Source organism: Protopterus annectens, chromosome 5.part1, assembly GCF_019279795.1.
Source record: "Protopterus annectens isolate FY-2018-M chromosome 5.part1, PAN1.0, whole genome shotgun sequence".
Taxonomy (NCBI): domain Eukaryota; kingdom Metazoa; phylum Chordata; order Ceratodontiformes; family Protopteridae; genus Protopterus; species Protopterus annectens.
In genome coordinates, this window is record NC_056736.1 from 104,676,447 (window position 1) to 104,700,081 (window position 23,635).

General features: G+C 45.5%; 1 protein-coding gene across 2 annotated transcripts in view; it reads right to left on the bottom strand.

The window, feature by feature from the left end:
* Nucleotides 1-23,635, bottom strand: part of NDFIP2 (Nedd4 family interacting protein 2) — a 985,488-nt gene that overhangs the window by 654,687 nt on the left and 307,166 nt on the right. For both annotated transcript variants that reach the window (XM_044072913.1, XM_044072912.1), the window contains exon 3: nucleotides 11,674-11,816. In XM_044072913.1, the coding sequence (XP_043928848.1) occupies nucleotides 11,674-11,816 (143 nt within the window). The remainder of the gene's footprint in view (nucleotides 1-11,673; nucleotides 11,817-23,635) is intronic.

A 23,635-nucleotide genomic window follows, 5' to 3' on the forward strand; every position in this document is an offset into this window, starting at 1 on the left:
TTTTGGTATTTCAACATGTGAAACTGGCAATTCAAAGCCCTCATAGCAAGAGTGGAAGAAGTATAAACTTTCTTTCCCCATCTATCCAAGGCCCTAGCCTCTTTGTCTGCAGGAACCGGATTCTTAACAACAGAAGCCTTAACACCTTTAGACCCCTGGCTAACAGTTTCTGGGTCTGCCCTAGGACTCTTAAAAAGATATTTATGAGCTTCAGGCACCCTGTAATACCTATCCGGCTTAACAGGAGCAGGAGGCAAAGAATCAGGATTAAGAGAAGCCTCTGTAAAACATCTTCCACTACATCCAAAACAGGAGGTATAGCCAAAGGCCTATGCTGGGGTAAAAACAAAAATTCCCTAAGCCTTTTCCTGGAATCAGAGAAGTCCTGACCTTCCCACTTAAAATGCTCCCTCATGGAATGAAGAGTTTCTGAAAAGAAAAATCCTCAGGAGGAGAAGCAGAAGGAGTAGAATCATCCACATCAGAATCAGAATAAGGAGAGTACTCCTGCAAGTCTTCAGCCGAAGACTCTGAAACATCTGAAGCCTGCTCAAAACCCCCAGCTCAGGCTCCACCCTAGGTCTCTTATCAGGAGGGGGCATAGAACCCCTAATCAAAGTAATCAAATCTTCTGCCATTTTAAGCATATGCTTCTTGGGCACAGTTCCTGAAGAGCTAGGGGTAACACCAACTGAAGCTAAACCTGGCCTGCCCCTGGGAGAAGCCTTTGAAACAGAAGGAGAGGGCCTAGCCACCCTAGGAAGGGAGGGGAGTATAGTAACCTGAGAAGCCCCCTCAGCCTGACTTGCCTCCTGAGAGGCCACATCTTGCAATAATAAAGTCTCACCCTGGGAACACAAAGAAACCTCCGGTGGAGCCACCGCTCCACCGACACCTCTAAAGAACCGTACAGACGGTTCTTCTAGCCTAGGCTTAACTGCTTTGTCCTTCGGAGCATCCGACGGCATTTTATAATTGCACCGCTTCCCAAAGACTACCCTTCCACAACCCACCTTTCTCTTTATAGTGCTTATTAAATCTAGCACAAGAGGCCCTAAGCAAGGAATACACAAAGTATGATAATCTCTATGCGGTATCTGTTTCCCACAAGAAATGCAATTATTGACTTTTTCTGACATCCGGTAAATCACTGAGGCAAGAAAAACTAAAATATTAACTTTGAACTCGGTCTGAAACTTCGAAATCGAAAAATCTCAGAATGCCAACCGGCACTTGCAATGCTGCTTCTGCATCGGACCATGCAGCAAAAAAGACTGGGGATATGACGTCGGTCATGCGCATTTGTACCCTGACGTCCTGATGTCAGTCAAATGCGCCTTGACCGACGTCAGCCTTATACTTTGATATTCGGGCCAACTGAGGACAGTGGACTACCCAAGTGTAAGGACTGCAGCAATGCGAGATGAAGAACATGGAACACTTTCCTTTTCAAATGATAAATAGCTGCAAAAGAAGGCTGTAAGGACTGAAAGGCTTTGAAAAGGCCCTTAGCAAAATTACATCTTTCTTCCATAGTTTCTCTGTCAGAATGGGTATATAGTGGAGAAAAGTGTTTGGTCTTTCGAGTTCTCTTTCTCAGGGTAAATGAAGAGCTACACATGGAAGAACTGACCATCTCTACTCCTGTCACCAAACCCACTACCTCTTCCCTAGGCAGCAACTGAGCGACTCTGTGCAACACTTTGGACAGCAAAAAGTAGAGTTCTCCCATCTTGAATGTAGCCATACATCTGAACTTTGAGGATATATCAGGCATCCACCATTAAAGGCATACAGCAAAGCAGCACTAGAAGGATCAGGAGAATCCAATGGATGTTCCAAGGACTCCAACAAGACCACAGTGGTCCGTCAAGGACAGGTGATGAGGGGGAAAAGGCAGAACAGCCTCAAAAGCCTCTTAAGCAGATTTTCACTTCTTAGGAATTGAAAGGGGGATGTCTGAGAAAGTCATGCCAGTATCCATCGATGTAAGAGCAAGGGTCTTCAGCAGTTGATTTTCAAGGAATAAACTTAAAGCCATTAAGCTGACTAAACAGCCTTGGGAGTGAAGGACAAGCAAATCTGACAGAAGTGAACATTATGCAGACAAACTAGGCTGTGTGGAAATCTTTACACAGTATCTGTGTCTCCAATACAGGCACTTCTCTAAAAAAATTTTATCAGAAATGTTATTCTTAAAGGAAAGAACGTACCCAGAGTGGTACTTATCTGCTCAAAACCTGAATAAGTTGACTGAAGAAGTGGCAAAGAAAAAGTGCGACTGAAATCTTCAAAGGGAAGAAAGTTCTGAATTTTAGCACTTTCACGTCTGTTTTTCTACTGGCATGCCCACATACTGCCTCGGGTGAACTATGCACCAAAAATGTTTTGAATACTGGATAGACATCCTGATCCAACCCATGGCAAAAATGGCTAATACTGCTTTACACAACTGCAATATTGATCTAACGAAAAAAAAGTTATGTACTCACCATAACATTCCATCTGAGTAGTTATACTTTTTCTGCAACTTGTGGGTATTCGGATCCATATTGGATCCGAGCAGGCAACTTTTTCCAAGCATCTGCTCCAAGCACCTCCCCTTACCCATAATCCCTCACCTCTCCTACCTTCCCTCAGATGGAGTTTGCCACTATCCAAACTATTAGCAACTCAATAACATCACTAACCTAGAACAGGTTCGGGGGAAGGAGGGCAGCACAGTTGCAGAATCAGATGGAACGTTATGGTGAGTACCTAACTTCTTTATCTGAAGTAGTTAACGTCATTTATCTGCAACCTGTGGGACAGAGTCCCCAGCTACCAAAACTCCTAGGAGGCCCTCATGGAAGGATATTCCTGAGCACCGCAGAGCCAAAGGATGCTCTCCCTCTAGAGATCAAATCCAACTTATAATGAGAAATGAATGTATGTGACCTTGCCCAGGTCGCTGCTGCACAGATATCCAGTGAAACCCTAGAACAAAAAGCAGCAGAAGTTGTCATAGATCTGGTAGAATGAGCTTTAACAAGACCAGGCGGGGACAGACCTTTGTCCTTATAGACCTGCCGTATACATTGTGTAATTCATCTAGCTAACTAGACCATGGATATGGCTTTGCCCAAAAAGGGTCTAGAAAAGGACACGAATAACTGGTCAGACTTACAAAAGGGTTTAGTTCTATGTAAATAGTAACAAAGGTGTCTATGAATATCTAGCAAATGCAGTTTATATTCACCTTTGTTCTGAAAATTTGGAAAGAAAACAGGCAGGTTAATTGTCTGATTAATATTTGATTCAGAGACAACTTTCAGTAAGAAGGAAGGGTTCGTGCGGAGCGAGACCCTGTCTTTATGAAGACAAAGCTTGAATCTCAGAAACTCTCCTGGCCGAAGTAATGGCCACTAGGAAAGCTGTCTTCCAGGATAAGAATTTCAAATCTACTGACGCTGCAGGTTTGAAGGGGGGAGCAACTAATGCCTGCAGAACTAGGGTAAGGTCCCAAGGAGGGACTGAGTCCTTAACTGAAGGGTGTAAAAGAAAGGTGCCTTTCAGAAAAGCTTTACACAATCTCAAAGAGGCCAGAGCATTCATATTTTCACCAACATGAAAATTAGAGATGGCCGCCAGTTGCACTTTTACCGTGGAGGAAATAGCCCCTTATTGGAAAATATTGGCCAAAAACTCCAACACTGCAGGAACCGGGGCTGTAAAGGGATCTAGGTTCCTCTAAGAAGCCCAAATAGAGAAGTGTTTCCATTTGCTGCGATAAATCTTCCTAGTGGAAGCTTTGTGGGATGCCACCACAATAGTCTTTACTGAAGATGACAGACCAGGAGTTCTAGCAATCAGGGGAACTGTAGCAACCAAGCAGTCAGCTTGAGGCTGTCCAGGTCGAGCGGACAGACGCCCGAGGGATGAGAGATGAGATCCGTGCAAGGATCCAGAATCCGAGGAGGAGTTAGAACATGAGACCAGAGGAAGGGGAACCACACCTGATGAGGCCAGAACAGGGCAGTGAGGATCACTTTGCATCCCAGATGGCAAGCTTTCTGAAGAAACTTCAGAATGAGAGGCAACGGAGGGTAAGCATACAGTAACCTGGAAGGCCAAGCATGGGTGACAGTGTCTCTTGGGGGAGACCCCTGGTAAGGGGATCAGAGTGAAGACCTGGCTGCACTTCACATTGGAAGGAGATGCGAAGTGACTGCAACAAGGCCAACCCCACGCAAAGATGATCTCCTCCGCTATCGGTTGTTTCAGAGACCACTCATATGGCATTAGAATAGCCCGACTCAATCTGTCCGCTAAAATGTTGGAGCGTCCCAGGATGTGCGTTGCAATCAGAAACCGACTGGTGGAGATCGCCCACTCCCACACTCTCATAGCCTCGCGACAGAGAGAATAAGATCTGGTTCCCCCTTGTTTGTTGATGTACCTGACAACAGACATGTATGTCTGACTGAACTGCAATCATCCCTGGGGGGAGAACAGCATGAAAAGCTTGCAACGCTAAAAGCACTGTCCTCATCTCCAGAACACTGACATGCAATCTGGTCTCTGTCTGGGACCACGTGCCTTGGACCTTCCTCCCCAAATAGTGCCCCCCCACCCAAGCTGGGAGCCGACCGTGGTCACTGTGGCTTGGGCTGTGGGTGCTATGAAGGGTCGCACTGCCAAGATTTACAGCAATTTTAGCCACCAGAGAAGAGGCATCTTGCAGGTTCTGCCGATTCAAATTCGATAGTCCATGGGGTAGTCTAGCCAAGACCATTGTACTGCAAGGGACCACTGAAGCACCCACATGAAAAGGCGCACACAGGGAAGGATTGAGATTGCTGCAGCCATGGAGCCTAGGGCTCGGAGAACATCGCTCGCCAATGGCAGCCTGGGGCCAAGAATCACCGATACATGTGCCCCCTGGCTCTGCACCCTGTCTCGAGTTAGAAAGACTTTCAATTGTACGGTGTCCCGCCGTGCCCCTATAAATTCCAAGGTCTGTGCCGGGTTCAAGACGGACTTCGAGACATTGATGGAAATCCCTAGGTTGACTGCAAGTTGCAGGAAGGAGTCTCTGGCCATGCAAAGAAGACTTTTGGTGGCAGCAGCGAGGAGCCAATTTTCTAGGTAAGGAAACACCTGAATTCCCTGAAGCCTCAGGTGAGCCGCTACGACTGCCATAACTTTGGTGAACACCCTGGGAGCTGTGGTGAGACCGAAGGGTAGGTCTTTGAACTGGAAATGATTGGCTCCCAGCCGGAAGCGAAGAAATCTCCTGGAGCTTCTGCGAATTTTGATATGGTAGTAAGCGTCCTGGAGGTCTATCGAGCACATCCAGTCGCATTCTCGGAGGTAAAGTAGAATGGACTGCAGGGTGACCATCCGGAATTTCTGCTTGGCTACAGTCAGGTTCAGGGTTGACAGGTCCAATATGGGCCTGAGGTCCCCCATCTTTTTTTGGCACTCCAAATAACCTGGAGTAAATGCCTAATCCGAACTGATCTGGGGGGACCGGTTCGATGGCTCAATTGTGAAGCAGCTTTGAAATCTCTTGCGTTACCACCTCCTCCCTTTGAGTGGGTGGAACATCTGGGAGGTGCTTTGGTTGGATGGGTGGGGCAACGAACAGGATGGAGTAGCCTCTGGATATTATTTGAAGCACCCAACGGTCTGCCGTAATGAACTTCCCAAACCATTAGGTGCAATGATAATCTTCCCTCAACTGTCTCCAGAGTAGGACATTCGGACAACGCCTCAGGGCTGCTGCTTGGGTCTGTCCGAGAAGGTCTCCCTAGACCCAAAGTTTCTCAGCCTCCCTCTGCCTCTGAGGCAGCGTCCGTCTTGTACCCCTCTGCCTCTAGGGGACGAGTTGTCCTGAGAGTCCCGGGAAAACTGAGATTTTTCGGAACCACATCTTCTTTTGCCCAGATTCCTTGAAAAGGATCTCGGAGGGCTAGAGAAGCGGACTCCGACGGCAGACAGAGTCTTCCCACCCTTCTCGCTCTGGACCAGAGCGTCACGTACTGTCTTCGCAGACAGGGAAGAACCATCAAAGGGAGCATTTGGGAATGACGCCTTGAAGGGGTCCTCGAATTCACAGAGCCAAGCATGTCGCCTCATAGCTACACCAGTCCCAGCCACCCTAGCCGTTCCTTCAGTGGCATGGGAAAGAAGACACATGGACGTGTTCGATACACATTTGAGAGTCTACATTTTCGAGGAGAACAATTGCTTGTCCTCTGGTGACAAAGACTCTGGGGGGGTTGACACAGCAAACTCTGACTAGGTCACGCTGAAGTCGTATGAAGTGTGCCAAATAATTCAGTGCTCGAATAGAAAACGTCGCTGAAGAAAAAACTCACTTCCCAAACCAATCCAACGTCCTAGACTCCTTGTCGGGATGGTGAACCAAGGAACTTTCCTGTGCCAGTTCCCTCTTGGTGGCAGCTACAACCACCATAGCATCCACTGGGGATCCCTTGTACCAGCTATATCTGTCTGAGGAAGGAAAGGGGATCCTGTCCGGGCGTTTAGGTATTGAATCTATGGTGTCAGGCTCCTTCCATGCCCGCATGGTAATAAGATCCACTAAGGGATCTGGAGGAAGGGATACCCAAGAAGTAGATGGGCTCGTGCCAAAGGCCTCCAGGAATACTGACTCATCTGTAGAGGGTTTCGGGGCTGACCAACCTCCCCTCTGGCAGAGGATCTCCATGATGTCTCCAAAGGAGGCTCCTCGGGAGGGGACCTGGGGGAACCCTCACCTTCATCTAAGTCAGTATCTTTTGTGAGGGACTCGGGGAAGTCCAAGTGCCTCCTTTTACAAGAGTGCTTACGGGGACCCTCTTCAGTGGGACTCTCTCTAAAGAGGGCTCGTGAGTCATGGAGGGTTCCACGATGGGATCCACCTGGGGGTCCTCTAGCACGGGCTGTCCCTGGGACAAGCTAAAGGGAGTTGTGACCAAATCCACAGGAGCCTGGACAGAGTCCAAGGAAATAGGCTGGAGTCTTGATCCTTGGGAGAGAACCCTCTCCACCACGTCTAACGCCGATGGAGAGCGCACCTCCTTAGCAACCAACAAGGAGGAAGCTCTCCCCGGCTCTGCCGTGACGATCGGGGCTGAGGCAGCTGGGGTTTCGAAGGAATGGCTCAGATCCAACAATGTCAGAGCCGAAGACACCTCCATTCCCTCGGATCAGACTCCCCGTTCTTGGCCCCGAGAGTTGCTCAGATCCGAACAGGTCTGATCCGAGGAACTCAAGGTAATCGCCGGCATCGAGGATGGAGAAATCCTCGGATTCAGAAATCCCAAAACTGCAGGTCAGATCGGGGAAGGAGAAAAATACAGTTTTGTACCTACCATAAATGTAGACGTCCGATAGATATGCAACTGCAGTCCTGACATATGGGTTGTCTTGCTTCAGGCAGCCCCTTGGTCGGCCGGATTCCAAAGTCTGGGTCCGGCGTCGGCTGTTGTCGCCTCTTCCCCGACGTCAGAGCGGCTGGGGTATAAAATCATCAGCCGACGGCATCTTCTTCAGTGTTTCTTGCCCCAGATGCCAGGTGACCTCCAAGGGAGGCTAAATTTAGAAAATGCATAAAATTTCAGACATGCGTAATAGTAATAAACAGATACACCATAAAAGCTATCCCCAGCGAAGTTGGAAAAGGGGTAGAGGACCCAAAAAGGTAAATTACTGAGGAGTAGGAGGGAGGGTAAACCTGACTGCAGTTGCATACCTATCGGTCATCTACATTTATGGTAGGTACAAAACTGTACTATGTCCTTCAAGAATGCAACTGCAGTCCTGACATATGGGTTGAATACCATAGCCAAGCTGGGGGAGGTGGGATCTAAGAAAAAGATGGTGTAGCTAAAATACCCTGCAGGACTGCCGAAGCAAAGACTGCTCGGGATCTGGAGTATAAAGGCAGGTTGTAGCGTTTGGAAAATGTATGCACGGAGCTCCATGTAGCAGCTTCTGGAATGTCCTTTGTAGCCACCCCTCTTACAAAGGCTGTGGAAGTGGCTATAGCTCTGGTGGAGTGTGGCCTGATATTGGCTGGCACACCTTTTCCATGGAAAGACTAACAGAATCTGATGCAGTGTCCAATCCATTTTGAAATTGTTTGCTTGGAAATTGCCTTTCCTTACACTCCACCAAATAGCTTGTCTTTTTCCAGAGGTGCATCTAGAAGCTTTACTTTAACATGATCTGGCAATGACTGTTCTTTCAACCAAGCATGTCTACGTATGACGACCCCTGTCATAGCTGCCCTACATGAAGCTTCCAATGCATCATAACCACACTGAAGAAAATGATTGCTAACCTGCTGAGTATTATGAATCAAATCCTGCAAAGCCTTTCTATCTAAAGGCTCAGGAGAGGCTAACTTTTTCTGCAAATCATCCATCAGAAAATCTTGATACTGAAACATATGAAAAACACAGTTAAGAGCCCTCATGGCAAGGGTGGTAGAGGTATAAACTTTCTTACCCCACCTCTCCAGGGACCTAGATTCCCTGTCTGCGGGCAAAGGATTCTTGGTCGTGGAAGTGGCCACTCCTTTGGGCCCCTGAGAAATAGTTTCTAGATCAACAGAGTGGGCCTTAAAGAGATGTTTATGAGCTTCAGAAACCCTGTAATATCTGTCTGGCTTGACAGGAGCAGGAGGGAGAGAATCAGGAGAAGTACTGGAGTCTGAGTACACATCATCCAATACATCTAACACTGGGGGAATAGCTAAAGGCCTGTGCTGGGGTAACTTAAGGAAGGTCCGAAGCCTTTTCCTGGAGTCGGAGAAATCCTGGCCCTGCCACTGAAAACGCTCTCTCATGGTGTGGAGAATTTCCCCGAAAGAAATATCCTCAGGAGGAGAGGCAGAGGGAATGGATTCATCTGTATCAGAATCCTCGTAGGCCGCGAAGGGATCTTCCTGGGAATCTGAAAGGCCTGACTCACCAGAGGCTTCATCTGAGGAAAGGGTGTATGTCTGCTCAACCCTAGGCCTTTTGTCTGAAGGCGGCTGAGAACCTCTGTCTGGATGAGCCTGAGAGGCCCTGATTAAAGAAATTAGATCTGCAGCTAAAGTCATGATCTGTTTATCCGAAGTGGGAGGATGAGACTTAGCCTGGCTGGCAGCCTTAGCACGTGTGTAGGCCTTGATGGACATAGGCACAGGAGGCCTAGCTGCCCCACGTGCTGGAGTAACTTTGTCCACCGGTATGGTGTCAGGCAAATCTTGGGCTTCGGTTTCAGGAGGGAAAACAACCGGCACCGAGGAAGCCTCCGGGACCGTAGTGTGCGTAAAACGGTGTCGTCGACCTGCAGCGGCTGAATTACTGCCTCCGAAGAGACCGATACACTCGCGGTAGGCTTAGGCGTGGTGTCGGTGGAAGTCGCGGGCCGCAAAGGTCGGTCCCGGTCCTTCCGTTTTTTGGAAACGTGTGCAGTCGGAAGCTCCGACGGCATGATATAGGAGTAATTTCCCCCAAAAAAGTCTTCAGCAAATTCTGCCCGGCGCCTAAGTGTGCGCTTATTGAAGCAAGCACAGGCAGCACAGGCCGAGACGTCGTGGTCTGGGCCCAGGCAGGGAAGGCAGTAAAAATGGAAGTCCTTATGAGGTATTTGTTTACCACAAGACAAAGAATTATTAACTTTTGCAGATTTATCTGACATCGGCTGAGGCAAGAAAAGGTTCCCCAACGGGGTACTTAGCTTTTTGATGACTTCGTAACTGAAAACACAGGAGCTGGCCGACCGGCACTTGCGAACTGCTTCTGCTACGGGCACTGCGCGGCAAGAAAGACTGAAGAAGATGGCGTCGGCTGATGATTTTATACCCCAGCCGCTCTGACGTCGGGGAAGAGGCAACAACAGCCGACGCCGGACCCAGACTTTGGAATCCAGCCGACCGAGGGGCTGCCTGAGGCAGGACAACCCATATGTCAGGACTGCAGTTGCATTCTTGAAGGACATTTGGATGTTAGAAGGGCATGGAGGTCCCCTCTCTGGCTGGAGTGGGGCCTGACAAGATTCCCATTTGGATTTGGGTCCAAATGAACCTCCTCATCATCCTGTCCATATCTAACTCCAACAGACTGAGTCGAGAGCGAAGAGGCGACAGACTCGGATCTGTCTGGTCGATGTGACTACCTCGATGAAGGCCTTGGGTCTGAGGGCTCCGTCGGCTTCGGGGAGAACCTCGGTGAGTGGAGCCGAGGAGAGGTAGTTCTAGTCACCTTGGAAGGTGGGCTAGGGAAGGGCTCCCACTCTGGAGACCGCTTGCAGTGCCTATCACCTTCTCTTGTCCTTGTCTTTCTTCTCCTCTTTTCCTTTAGTCCCCACTTCAGTAGGTTTAGTGGGAGGTAGAGTCCCAGCCTGAAGGGGGGGGGGGGTTGATCAGCTACTGGAAGAGCCGAGGTCAAGGTCACTGTGTCCAAGGCAGAAACTGGCAGAAGGCCCTTAGCTACCAGCTTTGCCTTCCTTTCTTTTAGGGCCAGAGGGTTGAATCCTGCACACACACTACATGGCAAAGATGGGGAACACCCAGACAAATAACACACAGAGTGTTGCCATCAGCCGGTGAAAACTTGTGGCCGCACTCTGTGCATTTTTTAAAAGTAGGTTTTGGCTGCCCAGCCATAGTAAAACCCCACTCAGCCAAAACATAAGCCAAAACTACCACACACACTAAGGTCGGGTAGGCCTACAATACTACCTTACTAACTTTTTTTTCTTTTTTTACACAAAGGAGAGGAAAGGGTTAACTAACGACCACACACACTCACTGAAAAATACTAGAAAAAAATATCACTTACTATACCCAACTTTGAGCTAAAGAGATCACGATGCTTATGCATGAAGCGGCAAACAAGATCTGGGGGAAGGTAGGAGAGGTTAGGGATTATGGGTAAGGGGAGGAGCTTGGAGCAGATGCTTGGAAAAAGTTGCCGGCTCGGATATAATATGGACCCGAATACCCACAGGTTGCAGATAAATGAAGCTAACTACTTCAGATCAACTCTTAGCTTCATGGCACAGAGGGAATGCCGCTCTGACCATGACCTCAGTTAAAGAAATGGGTCCAAACACTGAAGTAAATAGTCTGGAGAAATGGATAGGCATGAGCAGCTTAAATTTTGGCTAACCCGCACTCCAGGTACAAACACAGATGTCCTGCCTAACTACACCCCTCAGTGGAGACCACAGATTCCAGCAAAAACAGATTAAAAGTAAAGCAGAAATGAAGTTGTTTGCAGCAGAGGGTGCACATGCAGAAGCACTTGCACATGAAATGCACTGGTATAACTAAATCCAAGTTAAAGAGAGGTCAAATAGTCCAAAGGGGGAAAAGCCTCTTCTACAGACTGGATTGCACTATATATGGTCAACCCTATCACCCTTTCTGCTTTGCTTTGGAGACAAAAAGGCACAAGGGTTTGAGAGATAACGGACAATAGTATTATAACTATTTTTTTTAGCTTTTCCACCCAGGCCTCCACTGAAAAAGGGCTTTGTGCCAAGTTGGACTATCCCGGTAAACAAACCGAAAATAATTAAATAAAATACTTGTGGCTTTACCCCATCAAAACTGACAACAGAAATAAAAACAGTAAACTTTATTCACTCTTCTATAACTTAAGTGAACAAAAACAGCAAGATGCTTACTCGTGGAGCACTTTCAGCTGCAGCGGCAGCAGCAGCAGCCATTGCTGCAGCCTTTGCTTTCTCTGCTTCATCATATGTTGGCAAGGTGGTGGCAACACTGTATGGAGGTGGCACAGGATATAATTCATTCTGAAGTTCTGCTTCTGTTATTAAGAGAAACCAAAGCAAATTATTAATCATCATGCATCGTACACTTATTCCTCCTTTCTACTTTTCTGGCATAAATGAGTCTAATTTACATACCTGATAACCAGTGAGATAATTTCAATCAAGCAATTCACTGTACATCCTAATATTTTACCTCCTCAAGCATATCTGAGTAAGATCCTCAAATCCTGTACGTGCATACTTTTGTATGTATGTCAAGTAAGAACAAGATACTTCATAAATTAGCACCATGCCTGCAGTGCTCACACACCTCTTTAGAGAAAAGAAAGTGTATTGATGTATACACCCACACCTAGAAACACTTTGGCCATGTACTATTAACTTCTTTTGCCCAAGAAGGGTACCAGGGCTCTTATTCAAATCCAAATCACTAAAGCCATGAGCAGATGATTTGCTTGCATGACATCTGGCCAGCTTTTTACATCACACTTTACTGCTTTAAATGACTTTACTTATTTGACCAAGAAAGAAGGAAACATTTCACCGTATTTTCAACACACAAGAGAATCTAGTAAGTTATTGCCAGAACAGACAACTAGGGCCAAGGTTTCATATCTCACTTGAAACATGCCACTCACAGGTTTGCAGTACATCTCTCATGGTGTACTACAGCTTCTGCATAGGAATTTTACAGTGTTAGATGACCAAATTATGTTTAACCAATACCTAATCCAGGTGTGCAAAGATGAATAAGGTAGTAGGTTCATATTAGACTAACTGCCCTGAAGGGGCATTTTAAGCCTAGCCAATAGCCTAAGGTCAGAATTAAACCCTGTACCTTGTGTCTATGAGATTAATAACTTAACCAATACCACCAGGTCCTCCTCTTCAAGTATTTGAAGCTTACAGTGATGTGTAATGGCTATCATAATTTTATAAAATTCTAAGATCCATGCACAATGCAATTTACTACAGCTGTTTGTGTTTAGTGTCCTAAACAATCCAGCCCAGCAATCCACAGAAAGAGTGAAGCAATGTTGAGCTACACACCTCTTTCCCTAGTAGCTCAAAAGCAAATGCTGAGATTTCTGGCGGAGAGTTTCATATTCATGCACCATTTGTTTGGAAAATACAGTAAAGATGTTGCTGTGTAATTGCTATAAGCTTTTAAGAAAAAAAAAAATACTTGCCCATCTATATGGTGAGTGAGACTATCAGGTTGCCAGCCATACCAAGCAAGAAAGGGAGGAGTTAAACCACCTCATGGCTTACTGCAGCACAATGAACACCATTATTATTCATGAGGACTCCTTTAGGCGAGCTCTTTTAGAACAATGATTTCTGGTGAACCATACAAACTCGAACTCTGCGACCGCTACTGCCAAGCTCCAATATCCAGTTTCTGAATTCTGCTCCAGATTTGTCCCCCTACACTAGGTGTTTTTCTCTCAAGTCTTAATTATTCTCTACAAGTAAGGGTAACAATGTAAAACTTCAGTTATGTTTCTACTATTTTACTTCATTCTCTCCAAAGAATTTCTTGAATACACTTAAATGAGAGGGATTTTCTGAAGGCTCTCAAATCTGGTGGTATGCTCAGTTTAACTGACAAAATATACATCTTAAAAATCCAAAGAAAAAAATTCAAGCTTTTATGAACAAATAAGGCATTTACACCATGGCACAACATTCAAAACAGAAAGTCAATCACATGTGACAAATAAATGAGACCACCAATAACAAAAATGTAGAAATAACTTAACAGGTTGACATCCCTTCAAGAATTAGTTTCAATACCTTGCATCTAGTCACTTCTGGGGCAGGCTTCAGCTCTCCTGTGACCAAAAACTGAATTTAAACAAGTAAACCGAGAATGAATGACTGCATGGTTTTAACACAGTACAAATCTAAACATAAAATATACACACAGGAAACATTAGGACAGTTGTATACAATGAAGACAAACATACTAGAAAGGTAAAACATTATTACTTGCAAGTAATTTGCTCCATCACATACACTGTCATATTGTCATTCTAGCACCCTGCAATTACATACAAAATAAAGGGGGGAAAATGTTCTGCTGTGCAAGGTAATCACCATAATAAAAACATAGTAGCTATCTGAATAACAGGCCTAGGAATTCAGAAATATTACATCTGTGATTGAGGCCATGTCTGCACTGTTTACTATGCATGCACATTAGTGCTAGTAGTGATCCATGGTAAAAATCACATTGCAGCAACTTGTGATCACAGTAAAGTACGAGCAGCAATTGTAAACTGACAGAGCACAAGCCTCTAGGTTAGGCATCACGAGACCACGTACACAGATGGTAATGTTAAGGTGCTGAAACACTGTTATAACTCAAGGCAAAAGGGATGTAGAAAAATATCATGTGTAAAAAGTAAGGCCATGACTGCCAAGAGTTTTCTGTAGATGGGGTATTACAGCAAAGAAAAACAAAAGTGCAATGGTGAACACAGCAGAGAAGCAGAACATAATGGAGAAGGTAATATAACACAAACATTGTTCATGTTCAGGTGGTTCAGAAGAATGTGAAACTCTGACATGATATGTGGCTACAGTACAAGTAACACAATGTACCAACCTATACCCATCCTGCAATCATCACAACTTTATAGGTTCATAGGTTCATACTAGGCTATCTGCCCGAGGGCATTTATAAGCCTAGCCCATAGTTTTGTGGCTTACGCCACCCCTTTACTTAGGAGAAACTATGCCCATTATTTTGCTGTGCCTCTGTCGAGCAGTGACACTGAGGTAACCCCTGGGGTGTATCTGCGATCTCCCATCCATTGGTCAAGATTCCTCTTGAACAAGGCCAGCGAGGTGCTCTGCCTCACATAAACCGGGAATTTTGTTCCACAGCATAGGGAGTCTTTGGGTGATGAATCTATCCCTCCAGCACGTCCTATTAATAACCATGTCGAGGTTTAAGTCTCCCGCCCTTGTGGCTCTGAGGGATCTAGATTTTTTGAGATGAAGCATGTTCATCAAATCTGGGTTTGACATGGCCTTGTATGTCAGGCATAGGTCACCTCTAAGCAAGCGGTAGGCAACTGAATATAACTGGAGTTCTTTCAGTCGGGCAGCATAAGACAGATTTTTGAGACCCTTTATCCTTTTGGTGAGGAACTTTTGTGGCCTCTCCAGCTGCTGCAAGTGTCGGGTCAGATACATTCGAATGGGGCATTGTACTCGATCATTGGTCTGATGAGTGATGAGTATAGGAGACTATGACTTCCCTTGATCTAGATGTGAATCCCTTCATGATAAGGTGGGCAATGTAGAAGGTCTTCCTAACTACTTTAGCAATATGAGTGTCGAATGAAAGGCTACTGTCAACCTGGGTTCCCAGGTCCCTAATAACTTCTTCTGTGTTCAGGGGATTGCCACCTATATGGTAGCTAGGGGTAACCTTATTTTTCCCGAAGGGTATGACTATGCATTTCTTGGCATTTAACTCAAGGCCATGGCTCTGGCACCAGTTATCCGTTTCTGTGAGACCCTTCTGAAGGATATCTGTGTCGGATGTGTTTTCAACTCTGGCCAGTTTGCAGTCATCTGCAAACTTTGTCAGCCATAACCCTCCTGTGTTTGCTTGTACTTCAGAAAAGTAGATGCCAAACAAGAGTGGGCCCAGGACTGAGCCCTGTGGGACACCACTTGTGACAGGCTTCGAGTCTGACATGGCGCCAGCAACTCTGACCCTGTGGGTTCTGTCACTCAGCCAGTTTGCAACCCATCTTGTAATGTATGGGTTTACATTTAAGTTGATGAGTTTTTCAATGATACCCGAGTGAGGTATTGTATCGAAAGCCTTCGCCAGGTCTAGGTAGGCTGTATGGACTGCCTTTCCCTCGTCAATGGCCTTGGTGACTGTTTCAAAAAAGTCAACCAAGTTTAAAAGGCATGATCTGCCTTTGACAAAGCCAAACTGGGTTGGATCCAAAGTCTGCAAGTTTCCTATGTCTTTATTTATGAGATCCATTATGATCCTCTCCATGGCTTTGCAGATAAGGCTTGTCAAGCTAATGGGACGGTAATTTCCAGGGTCGGTAGAGGCACCGCCTTTGTGGAGTGGGACCACAATCGCTGCGCCACTCCTGGTACGTATCTGGAGGTGAGACTAAGACTAAACAGCTGTCCTAACTGTGGGTTTAATTCCTCGCTGAGTTCATGGAGCACACAGCCGGGGACACCATCAGGTCCCATGGATGCTGTGTTCTTTGCCTTGGAGAGAGCAGTTCTCACCTGGGCGTTAGAGATGTTTGGGGGGCTACAATCATTTGGTATAGATATCTCTCCTTTAGGGGAGAAGTTTGCACTGAACCTGTCAGCCAGTATGTTGGCAATGTCTGTAGGATCAGTAATCTTCTCATCATTTTGAACTAATTCTGAGCATATCTGGGAGTTTCCTCCTAGGTTTCTGACATAGCTAAAGAATGCCTTATGGTTGTCTTTATAGTCCTTAGCTATTTTTTTCTCAAAATTAGCTTTGGATGATTTTATGAGAGCTCTTAGCTTTTTACTTATAGTGATCAGCGGTGTCTTACCTTTTAAGGATTTTGCTCTATCTTGTAGTAGCTTTCTCCTTTTGTTGTAGAGTTTGTTTATGGCTCGGGTCCACCAGACTGGACGCTTGCCTTTGGTACAAACAGTCTTTGTTTTGCTTGGGATTGCCTGATCCATGCAGCCTGCAGGTGCTGGTAGAAGGCATTTGTAAGTGATTCAGCGGTTTGAGTAATGTTAACCGCCGGCTCAGGGGCCTTAAAGGAGACCACACTAGTCTTTAGAAGTGTGAAGTCAGCTTTGAGAAGTTCTTTACTGTGGTCTTTTTCATTTCGGTGGGGGCGGGATGAGGACCTCCAGCGAGATTAGTTTGTGATCAGATCTCACCAGTGAGGGGTATACTTTTGGCGTTGAACATTGTGCTCCCATGTTCGTGATGATGAGATCAAGTATGTTCTCTCCTCTTGTGGGGATGGTGACTAGTTGTTCCATGGCATTTGAGTTTATGAATTCCAGGAACTTTTGGGCTAGAGTGTTTGGGCTTGAGTAGTGTTCCCAGTCTATATTAGGGTAGTTGAAGTCACCTAGTATGATGGTGTTTGGAGATACATTTATCCCCTCCAGTGTTTTCAGGAAGGCCATATGAGGTTCCTGAGTTTGCGAGGGTGGCCTGTAACATGCTACAAATTGCAGAGCAGTCTTGCCTATGGTTAATTGCACCTGGATGGTTTCCGATGCATCGTGCGATGCCACCAATCTTGAGGTGTGGGTGTCCTTGATGAATATGGATACCCCCTCCTCCTTTCTTGGTATTGTCCGGGTTTTGTGGCGGAACGCATGATATGAGGTAAAACCTGATAGTGCTGGGGTGCTCTCAGGAGCCTTGAACCAGGTTTCTGTCACAGCACAGACATCGATGTTCTCCATACTGAGAAGGGCCTCAAGTGCGTGCATCTTGAGGTTGAGACTTCTGGCATTGAGCAGCATTACCCTTAGTTTTTTTTCTTTGTTTTGTTCTAGGGTGGTAGGTTTAGAATTTGAGCCTTGCCTAAAAAGGCATTATGGGGATGGCAAGAGCCTTTGCCAAAATCCGGAATCCCAGGGGTGACAAGTGCAAGCCGTCCCTTGCGAAGCAGCGTGGCTTGTCCAGCATGTCATCCCAGGCAGACAGGCATTGGATCCCCTTTGAATGACACCAGAGTTTAAGCCAATTGTTAAAGCTGATCATCTTATCTCTGTATTGTGGCATCATTCTTGGTGAAGGTAGGATACTGCTCAAGGTCAGGGTCATACCTGCTTGGGCTACATAATCAGAGAGCTCCTCTATGTCTCTTTTCATGTAGTCCACGGAGGTACGTCTCAGGTCGTTAACACCAGCGTGGACAATGATTGAGTCGTACTTGTACCTGCTGTTGAGAGACCTGAGTGCATGCGTTATGTGGCGGATTCTAGCACCCGACAGGCAGCTTACTGTGACCTTCTCCTTACTCAGTCTGGTGAGCGGGACGTCAGTGTGTCTGACTATGGAGTCGCCAATGACTAGTGTGTCTGGCATTGTGTTTGGCCTTAAGGGCTGTGACTGCTTGACACTCTTGACTGTGTGGTCTATGTGTTGCAGGTGTTGTGTTCTGAGGTGGTAGTTGCTTGGGTGTCTGCTTTGGTGGTCTCTGCTGTTTTGGTAGATTTTTGATCAGAGCCTCCGAGTATGTCTTTGTGTGTTTATGATTTGAGATTGTGATGGTATTATGTGAGACTGGGTCTATGGTGTGTGTGGTTACCTTCTCCTCCTGTCTGGTCTTGCCAGTCCTATGTTGAGAGAGCTCAGCCTCCAGCTTGGCCGTATAGTTGCATCTCTCGCATGTATTTGTGTTTTGTGGGAGGAGGAGAGGGTTGTCTGTGTACATGAGGCAATTGTAACATTGCCTCAATATTCCCAGGTTCACCAGCTGAGCAGGAAAGGACATTAGCAACTGATCCCTCGACATGCTAGAAGGAATAGACAGAAAAACTTTAAAAAAACCTGTGGGGATTTGAACCTTTCACCCTGTTCACCAATATTCTCAGAAAGAGCATTAACAAGTTGCGCTACTGCAGAAGTCATTCAGAATGGTTCAGGGAAACACATGTCAAGGAAATGTTATACAATGGTATGGGAAACCTTAAGACATTCAATTCAACCCAGTTTGATTTGATCAAAGGCAATTCATACCTAGTAGAGCTGGGACTTCCTCAAGAAGATCTCCTAAGCAATGGATGTGAGCAAAATGGTGCATACTGCCTACATTGACCTGGCCAAGGCATTTTATATAATACCCACTCTAGCACTGTAAATAAATTCACAGAATTAAGTGCTAACCGCTACATCATCTGTTGGATAGCTGGTTCACAGACAGGGCCAAGAAGTTAGGATAGAGGACTTCATCTTCACAAACAGGATGGTCACTAGCAGAGTCCCTCATGGCTCTGTGCCGAATCTGCTCCTTTCAGCAACTACTTTCCTGGAGTCAAGGTCAACATCAAGAGTATCTGGCTGATCAACGTTGGAGATGATTACAAACCAGGTGCAGTCATACAATTCCTCCAAAACAATCATATTCTCCAAAAGGGCTGACTGAGACAAATAACTGGTGCCAGACCTACAGTCTAAAACTTAACTCCAAGAAATTAACAGGATCCTTTGGGAAGTCAGCTATCCCTGGAAAGTACTATATTGGAGTAGACCCAGGAGTCAAAGCTTTCGGGACATGTGGACAGTAACCAGTCCTTTGACCATCATATGTCTACAGTAGTAAGGAAATTATATGTTGCTCAACTTATAAGCAAAGGTATGGCATCAAGGACCAAGAAAGCTATCATTCCACTATATTCAGCCCATATCAGACTACTCATTAAGTACAATGCCTCCCTTCGGTATGCACCTAACCAAACACATGCAACTAAAATGTCACAGAGGTTCCTCACAAAAAGAATAGAGAGCATAAACAATAATAAATGAGAATAATAAATAATATATCTTAAGCAAATGGCCTCAAAGCATTGAGTCTGTACTGTCTCCTACAGACAGTTGAGAGGCAATCTAAGCCTACCATACAAGGCATCTGGATCCTGCTCCTGACAGACCTTCTGCATACCAAGAAAACAAACAGCATCAGAAAGTACAGTTAGGTAAGTAAACTTGCCATAACATTTGACATTTGAAGGATCACTGCTGCATCAGCCTAAGATATATGGGTTACATCCTGCATAGAATATAACAGTTGGCCAGCTTTCAAAGCTTCAGAGCACCTTCTACCTGCTCAAACTGTTAGTCAGCTTAAGCCGATTAAAACAACTGGTTTGGGCACCAAGCCCTTCACAGCTTTCTTGCCACCAAGAACAGTGCTCCTATATGGGTTCTGAAGGATCGATGGTTAGCTAATGCTATTCCTTTGTTGGACAGATAATTTCCCTTCAGGAAAAATTTTTCACATTACTTTTACAGTTATTGAAACTGAGCTTTTGTGAAAAAAGACTACTTTAAAGCTATGGAGTTTATTGACTGTCTTGTTACTTTTGGATGAGGACACTTGTGGTTAAAAAATACTACTACTGTGGACAAACTGTGTTTAAACACATTCCTCAAAGTATATCAAAGTGCTTTTTGTGCGGAAAAAGTGACTTTTTTGCAGCTTTCCTGTTTTACATACTGCTGCTGCCAAGATTCCCATGGAAATGAGCAGCATTTTCATCTTGAACGTGGAACAAACTACTGGTCCTTCAGAATGGCGTTCTTCCAGACACAAAAGAAAGTTAACTAAGCAGCCTTTGCCAACATAGCAGGCGGGTAATTCACCACAGTCTCAGGTGGATGGCTCTGACTCCTCAGACCACTCATCTTTTTCCTCAGATCTGTCTGGTGTTTTCCGTACAGCCACTATGGACAGCACCTGTTAGGGTAACCTCAATGGGGAAGGGAGGGCCGCTTTTCTTGGTCATGGGAAAAGGGGAAAGGAATGCATCCCTGTTAAGCCAGAATGTCATGCCCATCCCTATCCCTAGGGAAGCTGCTGCTAGCAATATTGGGTCTGTTTGCCCCAACTTTCCTGTCACAAAGGGAAAGGGGGAAAGGAGACTAAACATTTAACTTCTCCTGTATCAGTTTATCTACACAGGAGTACTTAATTGGCTTTGCCCGGGGTGTTGTGCATCCTACTCACCTTTCTTTTAAGGTAGTTTCTGGTAAAAGGAAAGGGGATTCCTCTTACCCCTGAAGAGTTTCCTGTAGGGAAATGTGAAGGGACAGATGCAGATTTTTCTACTCAATTTCCTAATTCAGCTTCAGAGGAGAGTATATTAACTAAAAAGTACAGTTTTGTACCTACCATAAATGTAGATGTTCGAGGATCCACATTGCTGCAGTCCTAACTATTGGGGTAGTCCGCTGTCCAGTCGGCCCGAATACCAAAGTATATGGCTGACGTCGGTCAGGGCGCATTAGACTGACGTCAGTACGTCAGGGTACTAATGCGCATGACCGACGTCATATCCTCAGTCTTTTCTTGCCCCAGATGTCAGAAGACCCTGAAAAGATAAGGCCAAAAACCCAAAACTCCCAACATATCTGCACCAAAATATATATATATACAAAATATACAAAATTAGCAGAATATAACCTCACCTACACAACCACCCCTAAACACAGAGGGGAAGGAGGGAGGGTAAATTGGACTGCAGCAATGTGGATCCTCGAACATCTACATTTATGGTAGGTACAAAACTGTACTATGTTCTTCATTCCACATTGCTGCAGTCCTAACTATTGGGTAGAATCCCAAAGCAGAGGTAAGGGAGGCTGGCAAATCATAAGGAAGCAGGAGCTGATAACATGCCTTGCAAAATAGCTGTGGCAAAACCAGCCCTAGACTTAGAGTAGAGAGGAAGGTGGTAATGCTTAGAGAAAGTATGCACTGAACTCCAAGTAGCTGCCTCCAAAATATCCTTAGTTGCCACCCCTTAAAAAGCTGTTGAAGTGGCAGTAGCCCTAGTGGAATGAGGCCTAATCCCAGCTGGAATCTCCTTGCCATGATGGGAATAACAAAATGCAATGCAAAACCCAATCCACCTAGAAATAGTTTGTTTTGACACAGGCTTGCCCTGAGAACTCAAAGCAAAAGAAACAAACAACTGCTGAGACTGCCTAAAATCCTTAGTCCTGCTCAAATAATAACGCAATTGCCTGTGTACATCTAAAGTGTGCAAAATCTTTTCCCCTTTATTTTGGGGATCTGCATAAAAGTAGGCAAATGAATAGTTTGGTTTAAAGCCACACTAGAAACCACTTTAGGCATAAAGGAAGGATTAGTGCGTAATGATACCCTATCCTTATGAAAAATCAAAAAGGCTCAACCGCCATAAGGGCCTGTAACTCAGAAACCCTTCTTGCAGAAGTAATGGCCAACAAAAAAGCAGTCTTCCATGACAAGTATTTCAGGTCAGCAGTAGCTGCAGGCTCAAAAGGTTGTAGAGTAAGTTTCTCCAACACAAAATTGAGATCCCAAGCAGGAGTAGGAGCTCTACGTGGGGGTCTTATATTCTTTGTCCCTCTAAGAAATTGCTTGAACAAAGGATGTGTAAACAATGGTGGGTCACAATCATAGTGAGCTGAAATTGCTGCAGCATGAATCTTAATGGAAGAGAAAGACAAACCTTTGTCCAATAACTCAGTAAGATATTGAAGAGCCACACTCAAATTAGGCTCTGAAATCTCCAAATTCTGTGCTGCAGTCCAAAATAAAAATCTCTTCCATTTTTCTGCGTACACTTTCCTTGTACTAGGTCTTCTGGCTTCCATAATCACATTTAAAACTCGTTGAGGAAGTTGAGACCTGCTGTCCTTCAAAACAGAATATGCCAGGCTGTTAGATGAAGAGAGTGAAGCTTGACATTGAGTAGACGACCGTCCTTCTGAGACAACAGATGTGGAATCAAGGGTAAAGGCCATGGAGGCTTCTTTACCAGACTCCTCAGTAATGGGTACCAGTGCTGCCGAGGCCAATCTGGAGCTATTAAAATCATCCTTGGCATGTCTTGTCTGACCTTTAGAAGCACCTTTGGAAGAAGAGGCAGAGGTGGACGCATACACATGAAGATTTGTCCAACTGAAAGAAAGAGCATCCACTTTCCAAGCTGTGTGATGAAACCTCTTTGTGCAAAACTTTGGCAGCTGGTGGTTTAGTGGAGAAGCGAACAGATCTATGTCTGGAGTTCCCCAGGACACTGTCAACTTTTGAAATACATGAAGATCCAGTTTCCACTGTGGGGATCCATGATTTGTCTGCTTAACACATCTGCTAAGGAGTTCTGTGCTCCCGGCAGAAACCTTGCCTGAAGAGTTAGTTGCAAGCTTAGCAGTCTCCCATAAAATCATTGCTTGCCTGCACAATGGGTAAGAATGTGTTCCCCTTGTTTGTTGATGTACCACATGACAGTTGTGTTGTCTGTTAGAATCAACACCTGCCCTGGAAGAAGTAACTCCTTGAAAGTCATTAATGCAAACTGGACTGCTAACATCTCCTTCATGTTGATATGTAGATGCTGTAGTCTGGCAGGCCACTTGTCTTGTATCCACTTTCCATTTAGATGAGCTCCCCAAGCAATGTCTGAGGCATCTGTCGTTAGAATTTGACTCGCCTCTGGCGGGTCACAGAGAGTCCCTTGTTTAGGTGACATTCCTGAGCCCACCACAAAAATTCCTTTTGAATGCAAGGTATTATTTGAATGACAGTGTCCAAATCCTGGCAGTGCTGTGTCCATACATTTTTGAGATACCATTGTAGCTTCCTCATATGCAGTTTGGCATTGGGAAGCACCAGAATACAAGATGCCATGAACCCTAAGGCTTGAAGGACTGTCCTTGCAGTCAGCCCGGACTGACGAGATAGTTGATGGAAGTAACTGGAAAGATTCTTTTGTTTGTCCGGGGTTAAAAAGGCCATCTGGGCTGCTGTATTCAGTCTCACACCCAGAAAGCACATGTCTTGAGAGGGTACTAGACTGGACTTTATTTCGCTCACAGAATACCCTAGGCATCTTAGCACTGCTATGACATATTCCAAATGCTGTAGAAGGTCTTCCTTTTCTTGAGCCAGAATCAGGCAATCGTCAAGTAAGGATAGATTTGAATTCCTTTTAGCCTGAAGTAAGCTATCACTGGAGCCAGAACCTTTGTGAATACTCTGGGCAGTAGATAAGCCAAAGGGCAATGCAGAGAACTGATAATGAGAATTTCCAGCTCGAAACGCAGATACTTTCTGCAACTTAGTCTTATAGGCACATGAAG